Source organism: Podarcis liolepis (genome assembly GCF_965112155.1).
Source record: "Podarcis liolepis genome assembly, chromosome: 1".
NCBI lineage: Eukaryota > Metazoa > Chordata > Lepidosauria > Squamata > Lacertidae > Podarcis > Podarcis liolepis.
This window is the reverse complement of record NC_139554.1, coordinates 91,432,024-91,458,355: the sequence shown is the minus strand read 5'-3', so window position 1 is coordinate 91,458,355 and position 26,332 is coordinate 91,432,024. Positions and strand designations below refer to the sequence as shown.

General features: G+C 42.6%; 1 protein-coding gene across 10 annotated transcripts in view; it reads left to right on the top strand.

Moving 5' to 3' along the window:
• The window catches only part of SEMA5B (semaphorin 5B), a 369,522-nt gene that overhangs the window by 189,945 nt on the left and 153,245 nt on the right, over positions 1-26,332 (top strand). For all 10 annotated transcript variants that reach the window (XM_083488884.1, XM_083488881.1, XM_083488882.1 and 7 more), the window contains 2 exons: positions 10,722-10,924; positions 26,151-26,250. In XM_083488884.1, the coding sequence (XP_083345010.1) occupies positions 10,753-10,924; positions 26,151-26,250 (272 nt within the window). In that variant the 5' untranslated portion in view covers positions 10,722-10,752. The remainder of the gene's footprint in view (positions 1-10,721; positions 10,925-26,150; positions 26,251-26,332) is intronic.

The following is a 26,332-nucleotide window of genomic DNA, read 5'->3' as shown; positions in this document are numbered from 1 at the left end:
TTTTAAACCTATATTTAGTTATTGCACAATTTTAAAAACCATTTTAGCTGTTTTTATGTTATGTTTGCAAATTACCTTGAGATACAAATGGTGATTAATGAGATACCAATTAATGGTATTGGTCAGTTAATGGAGATACTAATTAATGAGATTAACCAATACCAAGGTGAAGTTCTCCCAGGCTTGCGTGTTGAGCATGCTGCCATGTGGAAGTGATAGTGGACAACTTAACGACTGACAGGTGCGATGTCTCATGCCTTCCACAGGCGTTGCATCAAGATACTTAAAATGGGTCAGATCCACATGATGCTTTTGTTTCTGCTGCCACCTGACCTTTACTTTTGCGCAGTCTTGCCAAGGGCGGGCACACTCCAGAGCGCCGAGCATCTTTGAGCTGTAAGGAGGGTTAGTTCTCCTGCCTCTCCCCTCAAGGAAGATTGCAAAATTAAGGGTCTATAGCAGGCTTCCTCAGCCTCGGCCCTTCAGATGTTTTTGGCCTACAGCTCCCATGATCCCTAGCTAGCAGGACCAGTGGTCAGGGATGATGGGAACTGTAGTCTCAAAACATCTGGAGGGCCGAGGTTGAGGAAGCCTGGTCCATAGGGATTGATGGTGTAATGCTCTTCCTACCTCACGGTCACAAGCACACTTGAACTCACATGATCAGCCTTGAGAGGAAATTTCAAATAGCCCGCCACATGCCAAAGAGCATGGGCATCAATTCTTGGCTTCTCTATAACACAGTGTTTAAGGAGACGATGATCTTAAGAGAGAAATTTAGCAATTCTAGCATGTCTTGTAGGGAAACAAGGCACTTCCATGTCCCAGTTGAAGACGTGACATTATAAACATGATTGATTGGTCTGGTAAATAATGCAATGTAATTGTACTGCATTGCTCTGTGTTTGTAAGACAAATCTACTATTCATGGAATAAACATAGTTATGGGTAAATTGCAGTCTCTTTCCAGAGCTGGAGCACAAATGTTCCCTCCTCTGCCTTTGTTTTGCAACATGATGTTTTGAAAAGGTCAGACAGGAGGGCATCTTGAGCGGTGATGGATGGGTGTAAGCAAACAGTATAGGGGCTCACTTTTACTATAAGAGGATTCCGATTTTTTAATAAAAAATATTTCTCTCTCTCTCTCTCTCCCCACCCCTCATGTAACGTTCACTGGACCAGTCTGTCATTGCTGCATGGCACAGCTGTCGGGTTTTATAACATTTATATTTCTTTGTGTTTATCCAGCCAATGAGGTTTTTGAATTTTCTTCTCTTCATTTGATTCTACCCGCTGCTCCTGGTGTGAATTTAGCCAACCATAAAAGTGCTACAGTTTCTCCCTTCTTTATTTCCTTCCTTATTAAAACATACAGGCAGTCTCTCTCTCTCTCTCTCTCTCTCTCTCTCTCTCTCTCTCTCTCTCACACACACACACACACACACACACACACACTTGTCAGAATGGAAAATCTCCCTCTACTTTTGCACTACATCATTTTATTTCTATCATCATTGCTAAATAGATGTGGTTAAAATAAAATTGGTGGCTATACCCCGCAAAATCCAGGGGATTATCAGGGCTTATCCATACTTGCCTTTTGCCCTGCTCATTTTTAGGCACAGGACCACACTTTAAAGCTGGTGTCCAAGTGCCCTTTTCTGCCCTGAAGCTTTCCCCACAAAAACTTGCTCTTTGAAGCTTAAACACAATTCGGGTTTTCGGAGGTTTGCCATATGCGCCAATTCAACTTCAGACAGCAGGCTTTCATGGGGAAAGCTCTGGTGCAAAAATTAAAAATAAGATTGCTCAGACATGGAGCTTTTAAAGCATGGACTGTGCAAGGAAAGGTAAGCGTGGATAAACCCTCAGTGTTGCATATGAAGTTGTTCCCACTGACAGCTTTGAGAGAAGTTATCTGGATTACGGGTTTTCTTTTGGCTATTTTTCTCTTCATGTAACGATCATTTATTTATTTTGTAAAATATATACACCGCTTCATTCTTTAAAAACTTAAAAAGTGGTTTGCAAAAATATAAAACAATAAAATCAAAAGGGGGGGAATCACAACAGTTGTTTGAAACATACAAAAGTCAAAATGCTAAAACAGATTAAAACTACCTCAACTTTCTAAGCATCTTGGTAGGCTTGTCTAAATAAGAATGTTTCAGCAAGCTCTAAAAAAATTACCGTGAAGGCACCTGCTAGATCACAGTAGGTTCTTAATACAGTATAGAATTTATATTACAGATCCCCAAATGCTTTCTCTGTGTTAATTCCACCAAATAGAATTGCTCTCATCAAGAACTTTGTATATGTTCTTGTGTGGATACTAAATTCTGCTTCGTGTAGGCAGCACCATTCATTTCGATGGAAGCAGAGGTTTTGTGCATGTAAAGAAAAATGCATGTAGATTGACTTCCTCTGTTTAAATGAATGGGACAGCCCTTGTAGTCTGGGTAAGCCTGTGCAGAAACTGAAGTTCCTCTGTTCATAATAAATCATTTGATTGCAGTGACCAGAGCCTCAATCCATGTAAAGATTTGTATAAGGACTTTCTGGAATTGTTTGCATGTGTCAGATAGCCTAATCATCCTGGGTCTCACCAGTGCCTGGATGAGGAGGCAGACTTGAAATCTGGTGTGAAACACTGCTTTGGGTTACATAATGGAACAAAGGTGGGATACAGCGGTGCAGCATAAGCTCATGCCACCCAGGGGGGGGGTGTAGAGCACGCCCTAAGGAGGATGGGGTGCAGAGGGAGCTCGCACATGCCACAGCCTCTCTCTGCTCCCAGGATGGAGCTGCTGCTGGATATGTACACGCCACAGCCCAGGAGAGTGGGAGGCAGTGTTGCCGCCCACTCTCCTCTCTCCGCCTCAGGGTCAGGCTCGACCCGGGAAGGAGCTGTGGCTGGTGGAGTTGGGTGCAAGAAAGCTGCCTGTCTTTGCAGCTCCCTTGTGCACCAGAGCCAGGCTCTGATTAGGGAGCCTGTTGTGGAGGTGCCTAGTCACGCCCCCTTAGAAAACCACGCCCAGGGCCACTGCCCCCTCATCCCGCCTCCACACTATTCTGCTGCTAGGATATAAATCTTGTTGCCTTAATGCTTGTTGTCTGAAATCTCATTAGGGTTAGGCTTCAGGGAGCCATGTTCCGGGACCTAGGATCTTGGCTGCCTATTTATGTAGGTCAGATCAGGTGTAGGATCTAAATTGGGCATGGTCAACTTCCAGAGGACATGGCGAGGAACAAGCAGCAAGTGGGTTGTTGAAATTGGGCAAAATCAAGGTCCAGAATGGCAAGCAGGAACGCAGCAGAACCACAGGCTAGAGAAATGAATTGCAAGGACTAAACACTTTCAGATGTAAGGATTGGGATTGGCCTTTGGAGTCAGTTTACTGGATGCATAGGTAAGCTATTACTGCACCCTTGAGGTCCTTGGCTTTGTCATTTAGTTTTCCTGGTTTGCAGTAGGATCAGAGTGTTGATGGCACAGGAAACAAAGCACTGAAGCCTGAAAACCGGAAATCCCAGTTTAATATTGGTAAATATTATGTAGGTCCTGCCTGTACAGGAAGATGGGAACAGATACTGTCTCCTTAACAACAACAATAATAACCACTACATTACATTTAAGCACTTCTTCTCTGTGTCCTGAGTGCTCTGCAATAGTGCTTGAATGTCTCAAAGCCTTTTCTGGAGTGTATTGAAGCAGCTAAAGAGTCCATATAACGATGCCATTTGCAATGCTCCTTGTATCAGAGAGTTGACTAAATGAGCGTAATACAAATTTCAGGTAATGTTGCTTTTAGCAGGTTGCTATACTTTGATATCCTGCTGCCAACCTAGCAGTTCGAAAGCACGCCAAAGTGCAAGTAGATAAATAGGTACAGCTCCGGCGGGAAGGTAAACGGCGTTTCTGTGTGCTGCTCTGGTTCGCCAGAAGAGTCTTAGTCACGCTGGCCACATGACCCGGAATCTGTACGCCGGCTCCCTCGGCCAGTAAAGTGAGATGAGCGCCTCAACCCCAGAGTCGTCCATGACTGGACCTAACGGTCAGGGGTCCCTTTACCTTTATACTTTGATATCAATAAGAGGCTCAGCCATTGTTAATGATAACAGCATTGGCTGCTCAATATTATTAATAATACTTTTTTTGTTTCAGGGTGGTTCTTGGAGATTTCATGAAAAGCAGTCGACCTAACATTTTTCTTGAGGGGCTGACGTCCCAATGGCCAATTCACTCTTCACCTGTACCTAGTTGTGCATAATTAGCAGCTCATGTGAGCAGTCTGTATGAGAAGGGGACATACACTATGCCGCAGATCAGCTTTGTAAGCCAGGATTTTTATTTTGGGAACACAAATTACCGTATTTTTCGCTCTATAACACGCACCCGACCATAACACGCACATAGTTTTTAGAGGAGGAAAACAAGAAAAAAAATATTCTAAATGAAACAGTGGATGTATGATTTTTGTGGTTCATGCTGTGGCCAGACATGTGATCTGACGGTGAGTTTGGAGTAGCCCAATGCAAAAATCCTGAGGATCCATGTGGATCCATGCTTTGTAACCACGTTTTTGCACCACTGCGACCCTAGGCAACAGTGGGTGCGTGATTTTTTTGGTGCAGGCTGTAGCCATGGACATGTAATGTGATCTGATGGTGAATTTGGGGTGACCCAGTGCAAAGATCCTGTGGATCCATGCTTTGTAACCACGTTTTTGCACCATTGCAGCCCCAGGCAACAGTGGGTGCGTGATTTTTTTGGTACAGACTGTAGCCATGGACATGTAATGTGATCTGATGGTGAATTTGGGGTGACCCAATGCAAAAATCCTGAGGATCCATGTGGATCTGTGCTTTGTCACCACATTTTAAATGGGGAGGGAAGGAAAGCAAAAAGCAAAAAAAGATTCTGATTTACCAGCCGCGTGTAGAAAGTATAGATTAAGATATTTGATATACAGCATATAAATCCAGAGATTTCCATGTCTCACTCTGCAATCCAGCCTGCTGTTACTTACGAGCAGGGAAGCAGGGTTTCTCTTCCAAACAAGCATACTGTCTCCCTCCAGCAGTACATTGCTTGGAGAAGCTGTAATTTGGAGGGGGCCTGGGGGCAGGGCTCTCTGCTTTTGGAAAAGAAATGAGAAACCTACCATTGTAAAGCAAAAGTCGTTCCCCCCCCCCCACCACCACCCAAGCCAGCCCTCTCTCTCTCTCTCCCACCTGCATGCTTTTCGGCTGCCTGCGAGTCCCTAGAGCACGGAGAGGAGGAAGTGGTGGGCTGGAGCCTGCACGCAGTGTGACTAGGGAAGATTAGAAGGAAGGACGCGATCCTTTCCTTAACCCTCTGCTTGCCAGGAGGGCAGGGGGTTCCCTGCTCTTTGTTGAGTTTGAGCAAACGCAGCAACAGAAGTAGGCGGGCAGTAAGACCCTGAGGCAGAATGCAGGAAAGCTTCTGCCTTCCCTCTTCCCTCCGCCCGCCCGCCCGATCTTATTTTTGCCTGATTTTTGCCTATTTTACCCCTGCGCTCCGGCGAGTGAGCTCCAGGGACCACACATTCGCTCAATAACACGCACAGACATTTCACCTTACTTTTTAGGACAAAAAATCTGCGTGTTATAGAGCGAAATTTACGGTAGTTATGGAAGTTGATCTGAAGAATTGTTTACATTACTTCATCATTCTTATACTGCTCCTAAACTTTTAAGTGGGAGCCTTGAGTTACAGACTGGCATTGCCAAGACAGTTGTTTAACTAAATTGTCTAGTAGTTTTGTTGCTCTTGACAATATCCGTTTTTATTGTTCGCTGTATTCTAATGTTCTTCAGGAACACTTGAAAAGTGAACACTGTAAGTTTATCCACACTTACCTTTCTTCTGCTCATTCCAGGCACAGTTCTTGATTTAAAGCTTCATGCCTGAGTGCTCCCCGCTCCCCACCCCCGAGCCTTCCCTGCGATAATCTGCTCTTTAAAGCTCAGTTGGACCAAATATAAATCCATGGAAAACCTGAATTGACGTTTGCTCTGGACTATTCCCACCGCCCAGTTCTCCTTTGCTTCTCTAGATTCCCGAGTGATTTCAGGGGGATTGTGAACCTCAGCTTGCTACATGGATAGGTACCTATAGATAGCACCTACATTTGATCTGCCATGCAGCAAGTTTGGCAATGGTTACGTGCTGCCTCCACTCTTGGAGGCATTAAGTCTGCTGGGGATTACAAGTAGGAAGACTGCTGTTGCATCTGGGTTCTGCTTTTGGGATTCATGTAGACATCTGATGGGCCACTGTGAAAACAGGATAGTAAACTAGATGGCCTAATCCAGCTTTTCTTATGTAGTTCTGTTGTGTCAGTTCGTAAAATACAGCATTTTATATACAAGGTTTGTCTCTAGTCTCTTCTCTAAAAGATTTACTACTTTTTAGGGGGGTGGGGAATCTTCTGTGTCAAGCCAGTTGATTAGATGTTCTCATCTTCCATCTTTTGATCATGGAAGTACAGCCTAATTCTACATGCAGAATCCTTTTTTCATTAAAATTATGTTTCCAGAAGAGAAAAGATTATGGTTGGCAGTAACACATTACTTATTTATCCTTTTTTTGGTATTGCTAATTAGCACATGGCCTATGGAAGCCTGGCAGGGGGCACTGTAGAGAAGAGATGTCTTATTGTTCATAAAGCTATTTCTAATTCTTCTGAAGCTTTTGCTTCAGGGGCAAGTTGTTTGCCTCCCTTGTCTCCACAGAACATTGGTGGCCACCTACTGCATCTGATGGAATTCATTTGGCTGAACATTTCTTCCAAATGAAGCCGATAAGTAATTATCATCTGATACAATTAAAAGATATGAGAGAGAGAGAGAGAGAGAGAGGCAGGGAGCTAGCAAATGGGAAAGCCTAGTTTAGCACTAGCAAATGTGATAGGGAATGTTTTGTTAACAGCAAACCAATCACCTCTGTGGAGCTGTTATTTCTGCGTTGTTTTTATGATGCAAACACACAAGAAACCAATGGCCAATTCTCACTCTCTAAAGGGATTGTCTCATGTGACCCAAGTGGCTCTGATGTTCATGAGGAGCTTAACCATAGAGCACCTGGAAGAGGTGGTAGGCACTACTTTGCTCTCAGGTCTTCACGCAGAGATATATTTGGAACGCTCTCCCTCTGGATTTCCTGCATGGAGCAGGTGCTTGGCCTACAAAGCCCTATCCAACTATTCTGATCATATAAGTCACAGCGTATACGTGTTTGGTCCATGCTGGGTTATGACACTGTAGGCAGGCAATGATTAGTAGTAGTACTAGTAACTTGTGGTGCTCTAGCTGAGGTGACCCCTCCCTCCCCCAGTTACTACCATAGGGCAATTCATGTACCATCTTGTCCTTCTTGTGACTTTTGAAGGATAGCTATATTTCAATTTGTGTCTTAATTAGGTAGATTTGCATTCAAATCCAAAACAAATTTCTACCACTACTTGACTAAATTGTTCACACAGTTCTACATATTGCAGTTTGAATCCTTCTGTTTATGCAAGTGGTCGTGCAAGCGATTCCAAAAATGCAACAACGCATCTTGGATTTGATTTCACCAGTCTTGTTTGTAGCATGAGGGTGCAAACACAGCTTGTCTATGTTGACCATATTGGCACTTTTGTACCCAACCTATAATTTCTGAAGGGCTTTCAAAATGCAGCACTATTCAGTAAGTGAGCTGAAAGAGAGGTCCTGGCTGCAGTGTTACAATCTAATAGACAGAAAGGCAGGGAAGCACAAGGAATACAATAGGAAAGGAAATGAAGGAGGATGAGCTTCCATGTAAAAGCTGGGGAGAGAAGGAATGTGTCTTCAAAAGGGGTATTTATAAACCAGAAACCCAGGGAGGTTTTCTAATATCAGGAGGCAGGGCACTCCAGAGGATGAAGAATAACAAGAGTAAAGGAGATGCAAACACTAGATAACAAACCAATGAGATTGTTTTTGCTTGATAAGAAGGCAATAAAATGAAGCCAAGTAGATAAGTGATAAGAAAGCAGAAAGATAAGGAGGGCAAGAAGACTTTTATAAGCTAAAAGAAGTTCCAATGGAATCCTGAGTGGAAATAGAAGTGAAGTAGAGCAAGTTACATGATTAAAAAGAGCAGCATGAAAAACCAAGCAATTTTAAACAGAGGGGAATGGTTGAAGATAGGTGTCTTGTTGGGGGAGCTGTGTTTTGGGAATTACGAGGGTGCAGTACGGTGCGGTGGTTCACTTACAGCAGAAAGACATGACAGTGTGGTGCTTGGGAAACCCAACCTCAACCTTTCACTCAGCCATGAAGGTTCTGGGGCGACTTTACTGGATAACTGCTGTGCCCCATTCACAGATAACACAAGGTGAACAACTTTGCTGGGCTGATAGATAGATAGACAGATAGATAGATAGATGAAGAAAACTTAGTACATTTGCTTTTTCTGTAAGTTTGAATGTCGAGTTGTCCTTAAAAACTCTTGCTCATTTGACTTTGTTTCTACAAATGAAACTAGAAAGACCAAAATAAATTCTGAAGGCATTTCAGCTGGCCTCTCAAAGGTTCTTATAAGCAGGTGCATTGTCTGTAGATGACTTGGAAATTGAACAAAACATTTGGAATGCACACCGCACCCTGTACTATCTCACATAGCACTCATTTAGCCCCGGCAATGCCTTGATTCACAGCTCACTACAGTTAGAGTGATGCCTTCCCTTAATTTTAGTAGCCCTCGGTGTCAGGCCAAGTTCCCGTGGTGCCTGATTATATAGGCTCTTTCTTAGACACAGCACTTGCTGAAGTCACTAGACATTCACACTGAGTTTTCCCTCTCATTTATCACAGTCTGTGGAGAAAATTTTAATTTGACCAGCATTCTTCCCTCCCCCCGCCTCCAGTTTTAGTGAGTGGGGACTTGGAGTTGTAAAGTTTAACTTCTTCTGAACTGAACTGGTGATGATGATTGCACTGAGAGTTTGAGGAGCCACAGCTTAGTTTTATTGACAATATTCTTAAAAAGAACAACAACACCAAAAACTTGTCCCTTGAAGTACATAGTCAGCAGCAACATATGCCTTCAAAAATATTGTGGCTTTCTTCTTATTGTTTCTTTAAAAGGAGTCTAATGTCTTTGTTGCTGTTGGTACTGGCGCGACTTGAATAATAATCATGTTTGACAGTCTGGTAGGCCTTTCAGTTACATTTGGTTTGTCAGCAATTAATATTGTGGGCCCCAGGACCATTCTGCAAAACTGGACAATATATGCCCCAACTGAATTTGAGCTTTCTTTCAGATAATCTCTTTATAGCACAATAAATGTGAAGCTGATTCTGGATCCAGAGATTTCTCTAAGTAAATATGATGTCTCTGTGTGGAGATATTGGCACTTTTCCAGTACTTGTCACTATATATTATTACTCAGACCTCCCACCCAAGTTTTCCTGTGCCTTCCTCAGTTAGCACTCTTATTGCTAAAGTCAGTGCTGTGTGGAAAGTGGTTGTGTGTTGTCAGGGTTACACACTGGATAGCACCTTGTGGGTTACTTGTGATAGGCCACACAACTACTTGCCACTGTGCCCTGTAAACCAGTTTTAATGGTCTTAGTTGCTGTGTGATTGCATTTCTGGAGTGCTCATCAAATGTCAAATGTATTTATCTGTGTTTTAAAAACCCTACCAGAATTTGCAAGTCTGCCCTCACCTCCTACACTCTATTGCTATTTCAGGAACCTTTACTTCTTAGTATTTTCTTATTCTTCAAACTTCCTTGCTGGCTGGCTTTGCACAGCCAGCTCTGGGTCACTTAGTCAGCTTCACTTTACCTATCCTCAGACGCCAACAACTCCATCATTTCTGTCTCCCTGCAGCGAGTCTGTTCACAACTGTTATAGGAGGACGGGGGACTACAGTACAATTGTATATGATGGTTTTTCACCTTTGTGAAATAGTCCCACAAGTATCTGTCAAGTCTGGAAAAAGTGTTGGATCTTAAAGAACCACAAGCAAAGTTCTGTTCATGGAATGGGCTTCTCACCTCATGCTTTTCTCCCTGCAGCTATTCTCCAATTTCTGATTTAAAATGGTTCAGCGAGTTTTAAAGTTCATGAAATGGTGGTGATGGGGAGTTTTGCTTGTCACTCGCTCTGTCATAGGCAACATCCAGTAGTGCCTATGAAACTTGTTCTAACATATTTTCCATGACAAAATGTATATAGTGATGAATATAGGAGTGAGTAGCTTTCTGGGAGGGAAGTATTATATTTTTCCAGGTCCGAAATACTACGTTTTGAGAACTGGGAAAGTACTCCCCTTCCTGTGGCTCCGTAAATCTGTTTTGGAGCAGATTTGGGGATGATGTAGGGTGTGGGTGGGGGGAGGGGGGAAATCTCATTGCACTAGTGCTAATGTCTGCCCATTACAAGAATTTAGCTGAATATTGCCAATTGTCAACAGTAATGCAACCTTGAGAGACACTGTGCACTTGTATAAACTGAGCCCAACGTATGTGGAATAAATGATGGTCGTATCACCAAAGATCTAATGTCATGTTGACTGTTCTCAGTGTTGCTGTTTTGAACATTATTGCAAATTGTTACTCATCATGTGGGCTGGTTATGTGAGTGACAAAATAATCTCACCTGTTCAATATTCTTTTTTTAAGTGATCCACCTTTTCCCTAATTTATTTCTTTATATTTCAGGTATCTTCTGGGGCCCTACCTTGGACGCTGAATGTGCAGCACGTCTTCAGTCATGGTTGTTTCAAGATTAAAGGCTGTTCCACTATCATTGCCAAGCCTTTTCCTTCTCACTTTTCACCTCTCTGCATCGCAGAATATCCTTGTTTACTCTGAAGATGAGCAGCAGTGTTCAAGAAGAGAGCACCCAATGATTTCTTTTGAAGGTGGGAGTCCTTCCCTTCTGATCTCTCTGCTCTGGTTTGAGAATAAGCATTTTAGGTGGATTTGGATTATCACAACCTCTTACAATGCTGTTTTCTAATGAGATGCAAAGATGAGCTTGTTCAGTGGCATATACTGCTCACATAGTTTCTACTTCATCTCTCAGGTTACAAAACCTGCTCTTCCACAAATTAAAACAGGAGTTTTGTGAACTTCTAATTGGTGTTGTAAAGTTAGCATCTATCTTTCAATGAAGCGATGGTCATTCTCTCTTGGTAGTATGTGGTAGTTAAATGGAGACCTGACTTTTCAAACTGTATATTAAGGGGTATTTGGTGGGGTTGATACAAGGTCAAGGGATAGTGATTATTATTGAATAGTAATGGATATTATTGGATAGTAATGTTCAGGGCATTGAATATCCTGTCTTTTTTCTTGTGTTTTTAACGAGACATTGCCAACTGACTTTTAAAAAACATTTCTCCACAGCTTTAAGAGCTAGATACTTTCTTGTTAGTGAAAGGAAAATGGAAGAAAGAGAACCTGCTATGTAATGGTTCTACTTGGCCTTAATATCCATACAATGATATTGCCTGCCCTTTCATGGTGTTCAATATGCTGCCATTGAAGCACTTTCAAGCCCATTTTCCAGTTTTAATTATTTTTGAAGTGAAGTGTTGGTTTTGCTTTTTCCCTTTGGGATATGGAAGTGTGCTTGTAATTGAATTCTCCAATCAGGACAAATGAGTGAAGCTACTTGTGACCTTTTGAGAATAGGAAGGAAAGGTTAATAATAATAATAATAATAATAAATTTTATTTATATCCCGCCCTCCCCAGCCGAAGCTGGGCTCAGGGCGGCTAACAACACTAAAAGCTTGCAGACCCTGCTGACTTTTTTTGGACGCATCTCCTGAGACCTTCCTAGAAGGAAGTGAACTGCTCTTGCTGCATTTCACATGTGTCAGCAGCCTGGGTTTTTTTGTTATCTTTTGTTCTTCTCTTTTCTTTTATTCCATTACCTGTACTTAAATGGATTAAATTAAATTAGTGAAACCTTTAAGCCTGCAAAATAAAATGCCGGCTCTAACGTTCATCCTATGGAACCAGGAAATAAACCTTGATTTTTTTTTTAAACTGCTCAGTAAATTGGACAATGTGCTTTATTGGGAAAGAGCAAAAGGCAAAACCCCTGGGACTAACCGAGAACCTGTTTGGCTGTTTAAACCATTAATGTAGTGACAGGCTTGTTTGAACGGAAGGCAAAGCTGAATTATCCTGAACACACTAACATTTGTGGTTTAAATGGGATCAGGTTAGAAATGATTATTTAGATTTGTATTAATTTTGTGTCTCTGGTGAATATTACTTTTCTTTTGCTGCTCTATTTTATGTTTTATTATTATTACTGTTCAGAGTTTTGTACGTTTCTAAATTGTTTATGAGTTGCCCTGGGGTTCTGGAGAGGCTGGAAAAAAATGTTTGAAATAGGTACATAAACAAACCAATAGAAGCAGTTTGTACAAACCCAAAGGCTGTTGCTAGAGGAACCGTTTATATTACGAACTAGACAGCCACAGCTAAATTGTACCTATGAGCTGCTGGATACCTCTAGCTTCCTTTGTTTTCTGGCTACAGTTCCAAATGATCAGCCATGGGAAAAGTATGATGTAGACTCTGTGTGGTGTTGTGTTGTGCAGTGCTAGGAGCTTGTGGTAGGAAATTCTATTGGATCCCATTGAACAGAGACTTGTGCAGTAGTTGCTGCTGCTTGAAATCCAGACAATGTTGGAAGTGATCCACATGACACTGCTTCACTGTGGCTTAGATACCAATCAGCCACCACACCGTTGCTAGTTTGGGAGAACAGAGCCTCAGACACACCCAGGGTGTTGAGCCCCGGCACTCTGGGCAGCGCAAGAGAGAATCCATCTGCTGAACAGAGAGAAATTCAGTTTATCTTGCTACATTTGGATAGCTCATACGAGCCTTGATTTTAGGCAGAGCGTTATGGGTGGTGTATAGGCTGAATCGCCACCTGAAGCCCCCAAGGTCACAAGAACAAAATTGGTTACGGACTTTAGTCCTTCTTATTGTTTCTTAAAGTGTGACTTGTGGTGCCAGACCAGCAAGCAAAGGCTAACTCCCCCACGGCTCTGCTTTAGACCTGTTATGCTAAGACCATTCATACTAGCTGCTTTAGACATCACAATAAGCTATGCTTAATTGTTTTTCTTTGAAAACACTGTTGGCAAGTGAGTGGGAGCAACCAATCTTGGCTTAGTGTTATAGCCAAACTGAGGGTTCTTGACTTTGTTTATTCTGGCATGGTTTGTTTTGCTGAAACAAGCCATAATGACAAAGTCAAGAACAAATATGGCCTTCAGATCATGGTTTATATGGGGCAAAGCTAGACACAATTCCCAGGTTAGATGTAACGGTAACCCAAGGTTTGTTGTTTCTACAGCAAACCATTATCTGTGGCTGGCTGCGACCTGCAAATGTAGCCCTTGTAAGCTTTATTTATTTAAAGCATCAACACCTTGCCTTTCTATTAAAATGCTCAAGGCAGCTCTCAACAACAGTTAAAAATAAAAGAGAAAAGATGAGGAATCGGATGACGGCAGCAAAAACTAAACTAAAAAACACCCAAGGAGCTGAAGCATCAGCTGTTTGGCAGACCCATTTAAAAAAGAAATGTATTTGCAAGCTGGTGGAAGGCCATTGCGGAGAGGGAGCAGGGCTGGCTTCTTTTGAAGTTCAGGCATGACCAGCAAGAAGGCTCTGTAGCTAGAGGAGCATAAGATGCTGTCCCCCATGGAGTCAGTCCGTAGGTCTATCTAGGTCACAATTGCATTATCTGCATTGATTGGTGTCGGCTGGCCCTTCTTCAAGATTCCAGGGTTTCAGCTTGGAACTTTCTGCATGTGCAATATAGCTCTTCTTCGAAGTTTTGTGTGGACTCTAGGTGTTAGCATAACACAAAACACAGCACTAGGATGCACCAGCCATTCTGTGCTTAGGGGTGTTTGAACAGGGGCCTTAGCGTAAGTAATCAAATGTAAAAAGTTTGTGAGGAGGCTTTTGCTTATAAAACTGTGAGCAGTGTAAAATAAAACTTCTGTCGTTCCCCCCCCCCCCTTCCTGGGGGTTAATCAGTTGCTTTTAATGAATGCGTATCTTTTTCTGTCTTCACAAACAACTTAACTGCCTAGAAGTGCTGTGGGCATTCCTATGTGTCGATTACTGCGCCCAACAATAATTAACTTGCTAGATTGTCAGCTTCTCAGAGAGCATGTTAATTTTATTTAGAATTTGTTAATTGAATTCCCTCTTGGAATTTCCCTTTTAGCCTCCATTGTTATTTAACAACTTGAGAGGAAATCTTCCTTTTAAGAGTGGTAGGAAAGATATAACTGGTATGTTCTCTGAGCAAGGTTTATTTAAAAGGGAAGCAGGTGCCAATCAAGAGAAGTGATTGATCAATGTCATATGGCAGATTTCCAGATAAGTATTAAACTTTCTGTTTGTTTTTTTAACCTAAGGCACATATTCCTCTATTAGTCATTAGTGGACTAAGGCTGCAAGCCAGTGCTTGCTTATATAAGCTCCATTGAAGTGAGACTTACCTGTGGGATTTTCCCCACAGACACAGGGAGAAGGGAGGGAAGCACTGTAATCTCTCAAGTCTTCTTTATCTGGTTCCCATGAGGTGACCATCACTCACCACAAGCAACTGGGCGAGTCACTACTTAGAAGCTTGTCCTATTGTAGTTTGCAAAAGCCAGTAGCCTGAAAGAATGCTCTGATTTTGTGCTTGAAACAAGCTCAAATGTTGTGATTTTTCAGGGATATCTGACTCAGGAGTAGCATCATGTTAGGTTAATTTAGTTGCTATATTATAAACAGTAGCAGGTTTTTGCTTGTTCTTTTCTGCATCAAGTGACTGTTTTAATTTTGAAGTGACTGAAGGAAGACGGTGTGTGTTGCTTAAGGGGTCCTGATTCTTTTCTTTGCTTTAGCTCAGCTGTGGGGAACCTTTGCCCCTCCAGACATTCTTGAACCACAACCACAATATCCATGGCCATTGGCCATGCTTGTTGGGGCTTATGGGAGTCGTAGTTCAGTAACATCTGAAGCCACACCTACTTTAGATGCTATGGTATGAATACGAGCCTTGCCCATAAATGATTAAAAGTGGTCTGTTCCAAACATGCAGGACACCTTTGTCCAGCTTTGCCCATAATTATGGTGAGAGGTTTATTCTGCAATTGGTGTTTTAGTTCTGATAGTTAACAATGTATTCTGATTGTAACCTCCCCTTGGACTGCTTTTAGCAGTGATGTATAGGCTATCCATATTTAAAAGGAACGAATACATCTTGAAAATCAATATTGTTTTTAGTATGTTAGGTACTTGCTTAGTTGGTTAAAGGCTAGGCTAAAAGGCCCTTCCCATTCACTTGGAGCTTATGAGAGGATGAAGGGAGCCCTGCATGATTTGCCTCCTCTGTCCTTTTTCTTTTCTTGGCCATTTTGTTGTGTAAGCCTGCCAGTAGGGACTTCTCAATTTTAAGGTTAGTGAACCTTTTCTAAGTAGTTCATGTTACGCATGGAATATGATAGAACTGGAGTTTCCTGGCACATTCAGATCAAGAAGAGGAGAAGAAGATAGGGGGCCTAGTCACAAGCAGTTTCACAGAGGCTAGAGATTTGGGTTCCTATGTACAAACAGTTCCCAGGGCAGCTGCACTGCAGCAGTCAGGAACCTCCATGGATTCCCCCCTCCCCTTAATGTCCACAGCAGCAGGGGGAAAGGATACCTGTGGACTGGTGGGTGAGAATATTGCCTTTTCTGTGGGTCTACATCAGAAGGCACAGCCTTGCTGGTTAACCTTTTCCTTTTACCAATCTGGAAACGCTATTAGAGCATGGATTTTGGCTAAAAATAAACCGACCATCAGCTGCTGCATTGCGCACATGCCTGGCAGTGTTGCGGGTTGTTTCAAAGAGACCCATGGGCTTTCCGTTATGGATTTCTTGCCCATTAATGAAATCCCATTGAATGTGAAAATGTGAAAATGAAATGGGAGAAAACGATGCTGATAATTTCCTGTTCTGTAGGGTTTGTTTGTTTGGATAATGCCACTAATAAAGCCATATGTATTTGCTATTTTAGGAAAGCTGTGTGTGCCCCCCCCTTAAATCTTTTTTTTTCTTTTTCTTTAAAAGCAAGTATTTCAGAGTAAAAATCAGCACACTTTACAACTACAGCAACAGTATTTCTTTTCTGTTTGTCTGTCTTTGGAGTTTTTAGACACTTAGCATAAACCATGATGAGAACTAATAAAAATAAATCAGTGTGGTGAGCCAGAAAGACCTCTGGAATAAAAGACAGATCTGGGAAAAGTGCCCTTCATTCACAAAATGCTTCACATACAGAGAGTCGCTCACGAGCTGGAAAGAAAAGGAAGATTTTACGGTGTGAATTAAAGAGGGGAAGTGATTCAGTGTCTCTCATAGGAGGAGTGAAAGAGATCATTTCACAGAGCTGAGGCAGAATAAGAGCTACCTCCAAGTAAGGGGTAGGGGATGGGGAATCACAGGAGGCAAAACAGAAGCATCCAGAAATGGAGAAGAAAGAGTGCTAATGTCAAGGAAGACTATGTGTGAGAGTAAGCAGGCTATCGGTGAGAAAGAGAGGGCATATGCATAAGTAGGAATGGTGTCCAGAGCTGAGAATGCCTGTGCTATTTAAGTCCGTATTTACATCAGCAGAAATGTTAGCATTATAACCCTTAGTGATTTGGTTCATGATGCATCATTCCCTATTGAACACATGGGAAAAAATACTTTGTATGATATATGTGTGTGCATACACACACACACACACACACACACACATATATACAGTATATGCATATTTTCTGGTGTGTGCCTAGGATTTCGATTTTTTAAATCAGCTTAAATTTGTGTGCGGTCAGATGTGCATCTTCTTTGATCCTGATCACGAGCCTGCATTTCACAGAAGTATTTAAATAGATCTATAAAATACCTATTTTGTATGTATAACATTTCAGGCTTGTTCCTGGGGGTGGTGGTGGTGGTCCCTGAGAATCAGAGTAGAAAGTATTGAGTATAGCTGTACCAGTGGCTTGTCTCTGGTTATAATTCATGCTTACCTGTGATTGTTAGGAGTCTTATGGAAATGCTGTAGGAGGTTGATCAGATGATTGAGGTGAAAGGCAGAAAATTGGGGAGTTGGACTTAGATGAAACTGGGGAGAGTGTTAGTGGGATGGGGAATGATAAGTTGGGACCCCAAGAAGTGTCTGAGAGACCCAGTGAGCTGGGAGGAAACCTGGATCCCATGGTGGGATATAGCAGGCTGTCAGAGGAGCGCTCAGCCCAAGTGACACTGGATAGCCCAAATTCGACATCACCCGCTCTGGCGCTGCCCTCTGGCACCTTCCCCTATCAGCAAACCTCAAACTTTTGCATGGCTGGAATGCAGCCTCCTAAGAGTTGCACATATTACTCTGTCCGCTTTTTGCGTCTGGCCACATCCACCTTGGCTGAGGCCCTGCCTACCACTTGCATTGCAACATCTGAAAGGTTGCCCCCAATGTTACCCTCAGGCTATGAAACATTCCTGAATTAACAATAGCTCCTGGGTTAAACAATAAGAATGTAGCAATTGAATATTCAGTTACCTAACAGTAAGCCCCATGGAACTCAGATGTTTTTAGTAGATATGTATAAGATTAAAGTTAAAGGCTTTGGCAGTGGATGAGGAATGTGGCTATAAAATGGAGCTGTAAAATCTTTGTCTGAAGTATTGTGAATGTTGTATATGGAACACTGAGAATGTGTACATTTCAGTGTTAAAAACCTAGCAGAAGTGTATAGGAGGAATTTAGCCTAACACTAAGGGATGACTCCCACAGCGCAAACATTTTTGCTTGTCTGAGGAATGATCTGTCTTCACCTCTCCCCTCATTTTGTTCTGGGGTTTTTCCTAACCCCTCCCCACAAGCCAATTTGGAGGGGCAGAGGGAGAAGGGGAGGAAGCCCCATTGTACTAGCTGGCAAACTTGTGCAGGCTGCTGCTAGCAAGACCTGTTAGTTGAATCTGGCCCCATTAGTGGAGATAGGATACCACATTAGGTGGAGGTTGCAAAATTGAACAAGTTACACAAATATCTGCCATTGTGAAATGTCAAAGCAAGTTAATAGAAACGGTAATAAAAGAAGCAATTTGTGCATATCTTCCATAGCCTGTAAAATACTAGCTTGCCCTTTCCCCATGTCCTTTCCCAGTCTTTCCAGAACTAAAAATACCCATAAGGGGATTGATAATGCCAAGGAAGTAAGTGGGTAGTCTCTGACTAAATCATTATCCAAGTAGACCCATTGAAATCATGGACCTAAGTTAGCCATTTATACTGCTTTCAGTGGATCACTCTGTGATTTAGTTGGGGATAACCTACTAGAACTGTTGGGATTTGTTGGATGTGGGAGTTGGACTGGAATAAACAGAAATTTGCTGGTCTGGAAGAACAGAATTCTGCTGTCAGGTTTGGCACATAATGATTCTAACCCTTTCCCCCTTCCTTTCCCTGCCTTTTCTGATTAGTGTGGACCAATTTATTGTGCATCGTATATGGAATAGATACATCTGAATCTCTGCTGTTCCCTTGAGCTAGGAATTGCCAGTGTGCCCTAGTGACTTTCACTGGTTCCCAGAATATACCCTCCCCCGATGACATTAGGCTTGAAAGAAGAATGTAGGCTGCAGTCTTGAGTGCAAAGGGATGTCTGTGATGAGGGAACAGAAAATATGTTAGAACCTGGGACTACCTGCTGGGATCATCTTGCCCATGTTGCAGGACTGTTTTCAAGGTTCTGTTGCTTCCCTAAAATGTCCTAGGTGGCTTGGGAGCCCGGTACCTGAAGGAACACATCTAAATCTTCCTATACATTATATTCATGTATCTGGTGATGGTGTATCTGGTGATGCACTCACACAAACCAGTGGGGACCAGGGGGAGATTCCCCCCCCCCCCAATGTAGCATCCTGCCTTTGGAACTCGCTTTCCAGGGAAGCTTCCTGCAGCTTTCCTTGTTATTTCTTTAAGGGGCCTGGTAAACACTTTTTCTATTCTCCCAAGGCTTTAAAAAACATTTTCAGTACTTATGTCAATTCTGTCTCCTGCTGTTTTCATATTGCGGTGGTGTTTTTACTTGCTTCATAGTTTATTCTGTAAATATATTACTATTACTACTGCTACTATAATAATGTGAACTGCCCTGAAATGGATGATGAAGGGTGGTATAAATATCCTTAAATAAAAATAAATAACAGCAACAACAGTAGCAGCAGCAGCAAAAACCTATGCTGGTAATGTTGTCAGCCTTAGAAGCAAGGGGGCAAACTGGAATTTAGCTCAGAGCTATTTAGAACACCAGGGAGGAAAATTAGTTTCACAGTTCTATGAATACACAGACGCTGTCAGTCTGCAGGAATGGAATATAGTCACTTTAAAAAAAAAAAAAAAGACGGCTAAATTCTGTGGGAAATGCACAAAGAGAGTTGCAAAAGGAGCCTGTGACTCCAAATACTACAATTGTAGTTTGGGGGGCATTGCAAGGATTTATTTTTGCCCACTGGGTCTGGCAGGCGCCCAGCAGTATAATATGTTTTGCTTTATTACCAAAGTGTTTATTGTTGAATCAGCTTTATTTTATGACAATGTTCTCCGATATAAATCTCTAGCCTGAAGGCTAATTAAAGGGGTTGCCGGAGGTGCCGGCACTTTTCTGGAGGTGCTGCTGATGTGTATCCTCGGGGATGCTTTTCTTTTGACTTTCTGTGGTATGCCTTTCAAGGTGTTTTTATTATTTTCATTACGCCTTTCAGCACCGTCTCCAGCAGGGGGGATTACAGCATCTGCTGACAGCTCATAGATTACACGCTTTCAGTGCTGACATGCCATATGAACACTTACTGAGGGCTAGCTTTCCTTTTTCAGAAAATGTAAACATTGTAGGCCGCAATCCTAAACACACTTTCTGTTGAGTAAAGCAGCTTCTTGTGTTCCGTGAAAGAGGAGAGAACCTAAGGAAGAGAGAGAGAGAGAGAGAGAGAGAGAGAGAGAGAGAAGCTCCTACTTACAAACTCATTTCCATTCATTCTTTCTCTGAAACACACCAGTGCCCTCTGACTTCACAATACAAAAACCATGACAAGACATTGAAATCACATGAGTGTTGTAGATTTACGTTATGATCATAAGTATGTTTACTCAGATATGCAGCATTAAATCCCTGTTCCAACCCTATAGGAACCATAGGAAGCTGCATTTATACCATTGGTATAAATACTATTGGTCCATCTAGCCCAAGCACCTTATCCATCTGGGGTTGGAAACTTCCAGTCTTGCAGGCCAAACTTGGCTCACAAGGAATTCCAATTTGGCTCGTGAAGCCATTTCTCACAAACCACATCCACCTCCTCTGCAGTTGATACTGGGGTGGGGTGGGTACAGATAGGGCTTCATAGGAACAAGGTCTGCTCCCACTGTCCGTCAGGGAACCCTTGCTCTGGGAGCATTTTGCAGGCATCCACTGTGTGGAGGAGAGCTTCCTTGCACAGTCAGTGCCTGCAAAATGCAGACTTCTCTCTTCCCCCCATTAGGTGTTGGGTGGGAGAAATAAGTGCTTTGCCGTTCCTGTGCTCTGGGATCATCATCCTGGCATCCTTGCAGAATTGAAGCCCTTCCCTAGGAATTTCTAAATATCTGAAACTATTTGAGGCTTATCTTCTTTCTCCTCATTTAAAACCTACCTTTCAGTCAATGAATGCTTAAAATCTAACAAAACTCAGACTAAAAACATTTTTGCTTTCAACAATACTTTTCACACTTTTTGCCCTTGATGGAGCTCTGAAGCGAGGGAAGGGTAGGCTCTCAGTTTGGGGTATGTAAATAAACAACTCTGCTGTCACATGAACTGCCTACAGTTTATTGCCAGTTGAGATTTTGTTTATTTTTTACCTCTGATCCCTACCTGAACTTTATTTACCATCTGAGCCTCCAAATATCTGTGGGTAAGCACATAAGAGATTGGGGTGTGTATGTGAATGACTAAGAAAGAGGGCTTAGTCTACTTGTTGGCAAGGTGTTTTATTTGAGGTACAGGGAGAGTGAACCTCCAATGTCTAGCTTGGAAAATTTCCTGGAATGACAGTCTGAGGGAATTTTGAGATAGGCAAAGGGTAAAGAGGATAAAGTGGAGGTTAACGCACCTTTCCTGCTCAGTGCTGCAAGAAAAGCACTCTGCATTTGGTGAGTGGCACTTCTCATGACTACATCATGTTGCAAAGTTCAGCAAAGAACACAGATTCTGAAACTGAGTCTGAAGGACAAAATTTAATTGCTGTTTCAAGAACGCTCAACTCTTCTAGAGCAGAACAGGATGTACTTGGAACCTACTCCCAGGATTAGTATATGATTCCTAAAGGACTCTCGTCTTAAATGCTGGACTGCTGAGGATTTGGAAGTGCAGATTGCTGCTCATCCACTGGCTGTGGATGCGAGTAATGCACTTGCCAGAAGCACTCTGTACTCTTCTTCTTTTCCAGGCCAGTTAGCCCTCAAAAGCCAAGAGCGGCCCAGTCAATTGCTTCCTTAATCTTGTTCTGCTAAAACCCAAACAAACACCAAGATGCTCCAGAAAACAACTGACATATGGGCCAAATTCATATGAAGCAAACTCTGGGATCATACCTGAGTGGTGGAACAGTTGATCCGATTGCTTAATTACTCAGGCAACTTGATCGTTTAACCGCTTCCATCCCGTGGCAAGGCTTAACAGTGCATGCACACAGCACTTGTTGAGAAACACCTATTGGCCTTGTGAATTGGCCATCACCTATTCTAGTTGGCAAGACAATTTAAAGCAAAGTGAGCACACACATTTCAGCTGGTGGGATTTCTCATTTTGTCTCTTGTACTGCACTTGACTACGCGTGCTTTGTAGTTTATCTCTGCAGTTTTGAAATGGAGAACAAGCACAGGGGAAGATGTGACATTTCTCCTCACACCCAAAGTGGTATACAATTCCTAAAAAACCCCAAACAATTGACGTGCCTGTCAGTTTGTTAATTTACAGAAGTGCAGGGTAGAAGTCAAATGATTCATTAGAACAAAGATAACACACTGCCCCAAGTATAACTTGCTTAACAGATCTTCCCTTTGGATTTAACCTCAAGCTTAAGCACTGGTGGAGGAACTGGGGGGGGGGATTGAACCGCCCCTGGCACCATCGGGGAGGGGGGTACCATCGTGGCTGCCCCCTAACACGGGCTGTGCACCCCCACTGTGCTGGGCGCCACTCCCCCGCAGGAAGCACACCACGCCCCCAGGATGCACACCATGCCCCCGTGGGCAACGTGCCCTGCCCCGCCGGGCAGCGTGTCACACCCCCAAGACATGCACCACACCCCCTGGACACGCGCCAGCCACGCCCCCGCCTGCTCTCCGCCCCTGGTGTCGGAGCATGCAGCTTCACCGCTGAGCTTAAGTTAGCGTGAAAGCTCTGTTATGGGTCAGATTTCTTGAAGAGGCACTTCTGCTGTAACTTTTAAAAAAAAATCCTTCAAACATACACAAGTTGGACAGCTGATAGGATGCAAAGACATAACATTCTAGAATCTAGATGGCTGTGTTAGACTTCTGCCTGAAAAGAAAAGAAAAGAAAAGAAAAGAAAAGAAAAGAAAAGAAAAGAAAAGAAAAGAGTATTTATTTGTGCCCTGTCCTTCCTTTAAGGAGTTCAGGGCAATGCTTTTTATCTGCCTAGAGTTGCAGTTGGCACATCAGCCTATTGTAGTCTGGGAGAAAGAGTGACTAGTTGCAGGCTTTATGGCTGAGTGAATATTTGAACCTGGGTCTTCCCAGTCCTAGTACAGCACTAGACACTACAACACACTGGTTTAGCCTCACAGAGTAGGCCTACTTTTGTCCCCTCTTTTTTCTCTCTACAAAGCTAAAAGTGTTCAGAGTTTTAATATGTCTACTGTATCCCAGTCTAGGTATAGAGGGATTTTGTAATTCTGGATCACACCACTGGTTTTGTGGTTACTTGAAGCCATAACACCATTAAAAAGAAAACTTAGCAGTGTACAGCAAGGGCGGGGAAAAAATATGGCTCTTTCCCCTCATTGTGGGTTAGAAAGTCAAGGAACAAGGGGAGCCTTGATGATAGGCCCTGAGTTGTTCATTTTTAGATTTCCTGCCCTGCTTCCAGCGATGCACGGCTGGGCCGTTTTGGTTTTAATTTTTCATAGTGTTTATATAGAGATACATTTGCAAATGTAAACATGGCCCGGTTTCTGAGGGCTTTTAGCCAAAGTTAAAGAGACTGCTCAGCTCTCCAAGAAAGGTCAAATGTAAGCAAATTCTAGAGTTCATTGGGTCCATATGTATAAACTTCATCTAATGTAGAGCAAGCCTATTCCAGCACTTACCTTCATATGGTTTTGAGGCTTGCTCTTTAAGATAAAAGCGGTGCAGTGCCCTCAGGGATGCCTGTGACCCTAGGTAATGAGATTTAATATGGTGAATGGAAAAATCCCAAAGTCTTTCCTCAGCTGTTACTTTCTCCCCAATTTCTTCCCTTCCTCTTACAGAAAGGTGTAGGCAATAGAAGGCTTGATGGCGGTATTCAGCATTCATTCTGATGACTGGTAGTTGAGTCTTCTTAACTGAGAGAGCCATGCTGTGTTTAATCATCTCCCAATGATACGGCTATAAAGGCCTGAATTTTTGCCACCGAGATGCATGTCTTGCAGCCTTTAATTTAATAATCGGGGAAAGCTTTTTCTATATGCTCTGCCACCTGCGGTCGTAAATAGAAATCGGGACAGTTGCCTGTTATTTCCCAGGCTTGACTGACATTCAGAACGATCATAGGAAGGATTGAGCTACCTACAGTGCATGTATTTTTCACCCCACAATTCTTTACCTGTAATTTTGTCAGGGTTTATTTAAAAAGAGAGATGATGGCGGAACCTCAGCTAAGTTGGATTGTGAATGATGAAAAGGGGGGGGGGGGAGGAAATACACACCTCATCTTTTCTGCCATGACATCGTAATGAGTTAGGCAGGGAGAGGGAGGAAACTCACGTGGGCAAGAAATGACAAGAGAAAATTAGAGCATCAGACCAGCATCTGTAAAAAGGGTTCATTGTTGTAAAATGACCCTCCTATCAGAGAACATAAATGCCCAGGCGTCTGGGGGGTGTTCGCATTATCCAGCTCACCTACCTGAAGCATGTTATTTCCGTAGATTAGGTTCAGACAGATTTCTTGCTGCTAAGGATCTATGCTAAAAACGGGGGTTCATTAGCAAGCAGAATACAGCAGGCAGCCTTTTCTTTTCTTTTCTTTTTGCACCTTCTGCAGTGTTGGGACATTATTAACCTGCCTGGCAGATTCTGCTGCACCAGGATAACTTGCTGAGGTGTCCTGAATATCTTGGCTCATGTAGCAGTGGACCTTTAGAGGAGGGCAGGACACCCCATACATTATGTGCAAGGCAATGCCTTGATTTGGGGGGTTAGTCCTCGGAAATCTGAAGGTGAGATACAGGGTTATAGGAATAGCTCTTGTATGGGGGGGGGGAGAGCTAAGTGAATCACAGGGAACCATTATTATTTGGAAAGGTCATTTGCTCTAGGGATTAAAGGCAAAGTTAGAAGAAATTGTATTCTGAATACCTTTCAGGAATGGTGTGTTTCTATAGGGACTGGCAATACCTTTCTGCTGCTGCTGCTGCAGGATTTCTGATGCTTGACAAATTCAGTCTTTAGATTTAATTGTGGAATAACCTTATTTGCACCTCCTGGACATTTTCCTCCAGATTTTGTACTTTTGACACAGTTTTCAGCAACAAAGAGTATCAAATTATTGTTCTGAGAGAAAATGATGTCAATATATATTTAGATAATAGAATCATATAATTGTAGAGTCGGAAGGGATCTCAAGGATCATCGCGTCCACCCACCTGCCATGTAGAAATATGCAGCTGTCCCATATGGGGATCAAACCTGCGATGTTGGCATTATCAGCACGGTGCTCTAACTAGCTGAGCCATTAGGTGAATGTTGTACTGATTTATAAAAGATGAAAAGTGTATCCAGGTGTTAAAGCTGTCATGCAACTAGAATAAGGCAAGGGGAAAGTGAGGATATGCTAGCTGGCCATCCCTTGGGAGTTGTCACCTGGCCTTCTCATCCTCTTAATACCAGAGAAGATCTGCAATGCAGAGCTTTCTAGACCCATGTAGGCTTTCTACATGACTTTGACCCCTGCATGATTAGAGTTTCTGGCATTTAAATTCCTGCATGTTTGGAGTAGAACAGCTTTTTATTTGGTTTTGGTTTTTTGTCCTTGCATACACAAATAGCTTTTTCCAAAATTTCTTTCTTGATTTTTATTAGACCTGTGTATCTCTTTATAATAATAAAGTCTGAAAGTGATTCTCTCTCTCTCTTTCTCTATCTCTCATAAAACACACTAAACAATCCACAGTATCAGTACAGTAACAAATATAAAAAGCACACACTAGAGCCCAGGCTGAATAACTGTAAAAACAATATAAATAAAGCTGTCCATATACCTGAGAGAACAGAAACATTTTTACCTGGTGCTGGAATCATAGCAGAATGGGCGTTAGGCATGCCTCTTGAGGTAGAGTGTCCCAAATAGAGGTTTGGGTGGGGGAAGTTTACAGAGAAGGCCCATTCACTGGATGCCACCCTCATCTATATAATTATTAACAGTAAAGGAGTCCTATCTTGCTTCGTACTTGATCAGTTGATTGGCATATCCAACCACATGTAAAAATAAAAGAAGTCACCCACTTTGATGGGATAGGGTCTTTGGTCATCAACTAGCCAGCAATTTTGTCCATAATGTCCTACTTGTCATTATCCCAGATTTGACACTGCTGTTTACTCTTTTAGGGTTGTCTACAATTCTGTCACATGATTCTGCCACATTTTTACACTGGTTTGTACTCCGAGAAAGCCACAACTATGACTGGATTATATATCTTTACCATCTATTGATAGAGCTTCAGTTGGAAATCCATTAACAGAATCTCCTATAGAACATTTATTGCATATGAAACAGTGTCATTGTCCCCCTTCTTTTTCATTTTCTTTGCAGATCTGAAGCCTTGGGTCTCAAATTTCAGCTATCCAGGTGTACGGGACTTCTCCCAGCTTGCTCTGGATGCCAATAGGAATCAACTCATTGTTGGAGCCAGGTAAATTAGAATCTTCTAATTGGGGCAAGATTGCTTCTCCAGCCCATTCCCGGCAGGTTACTGTCTGTTAAAGAGGTTACTT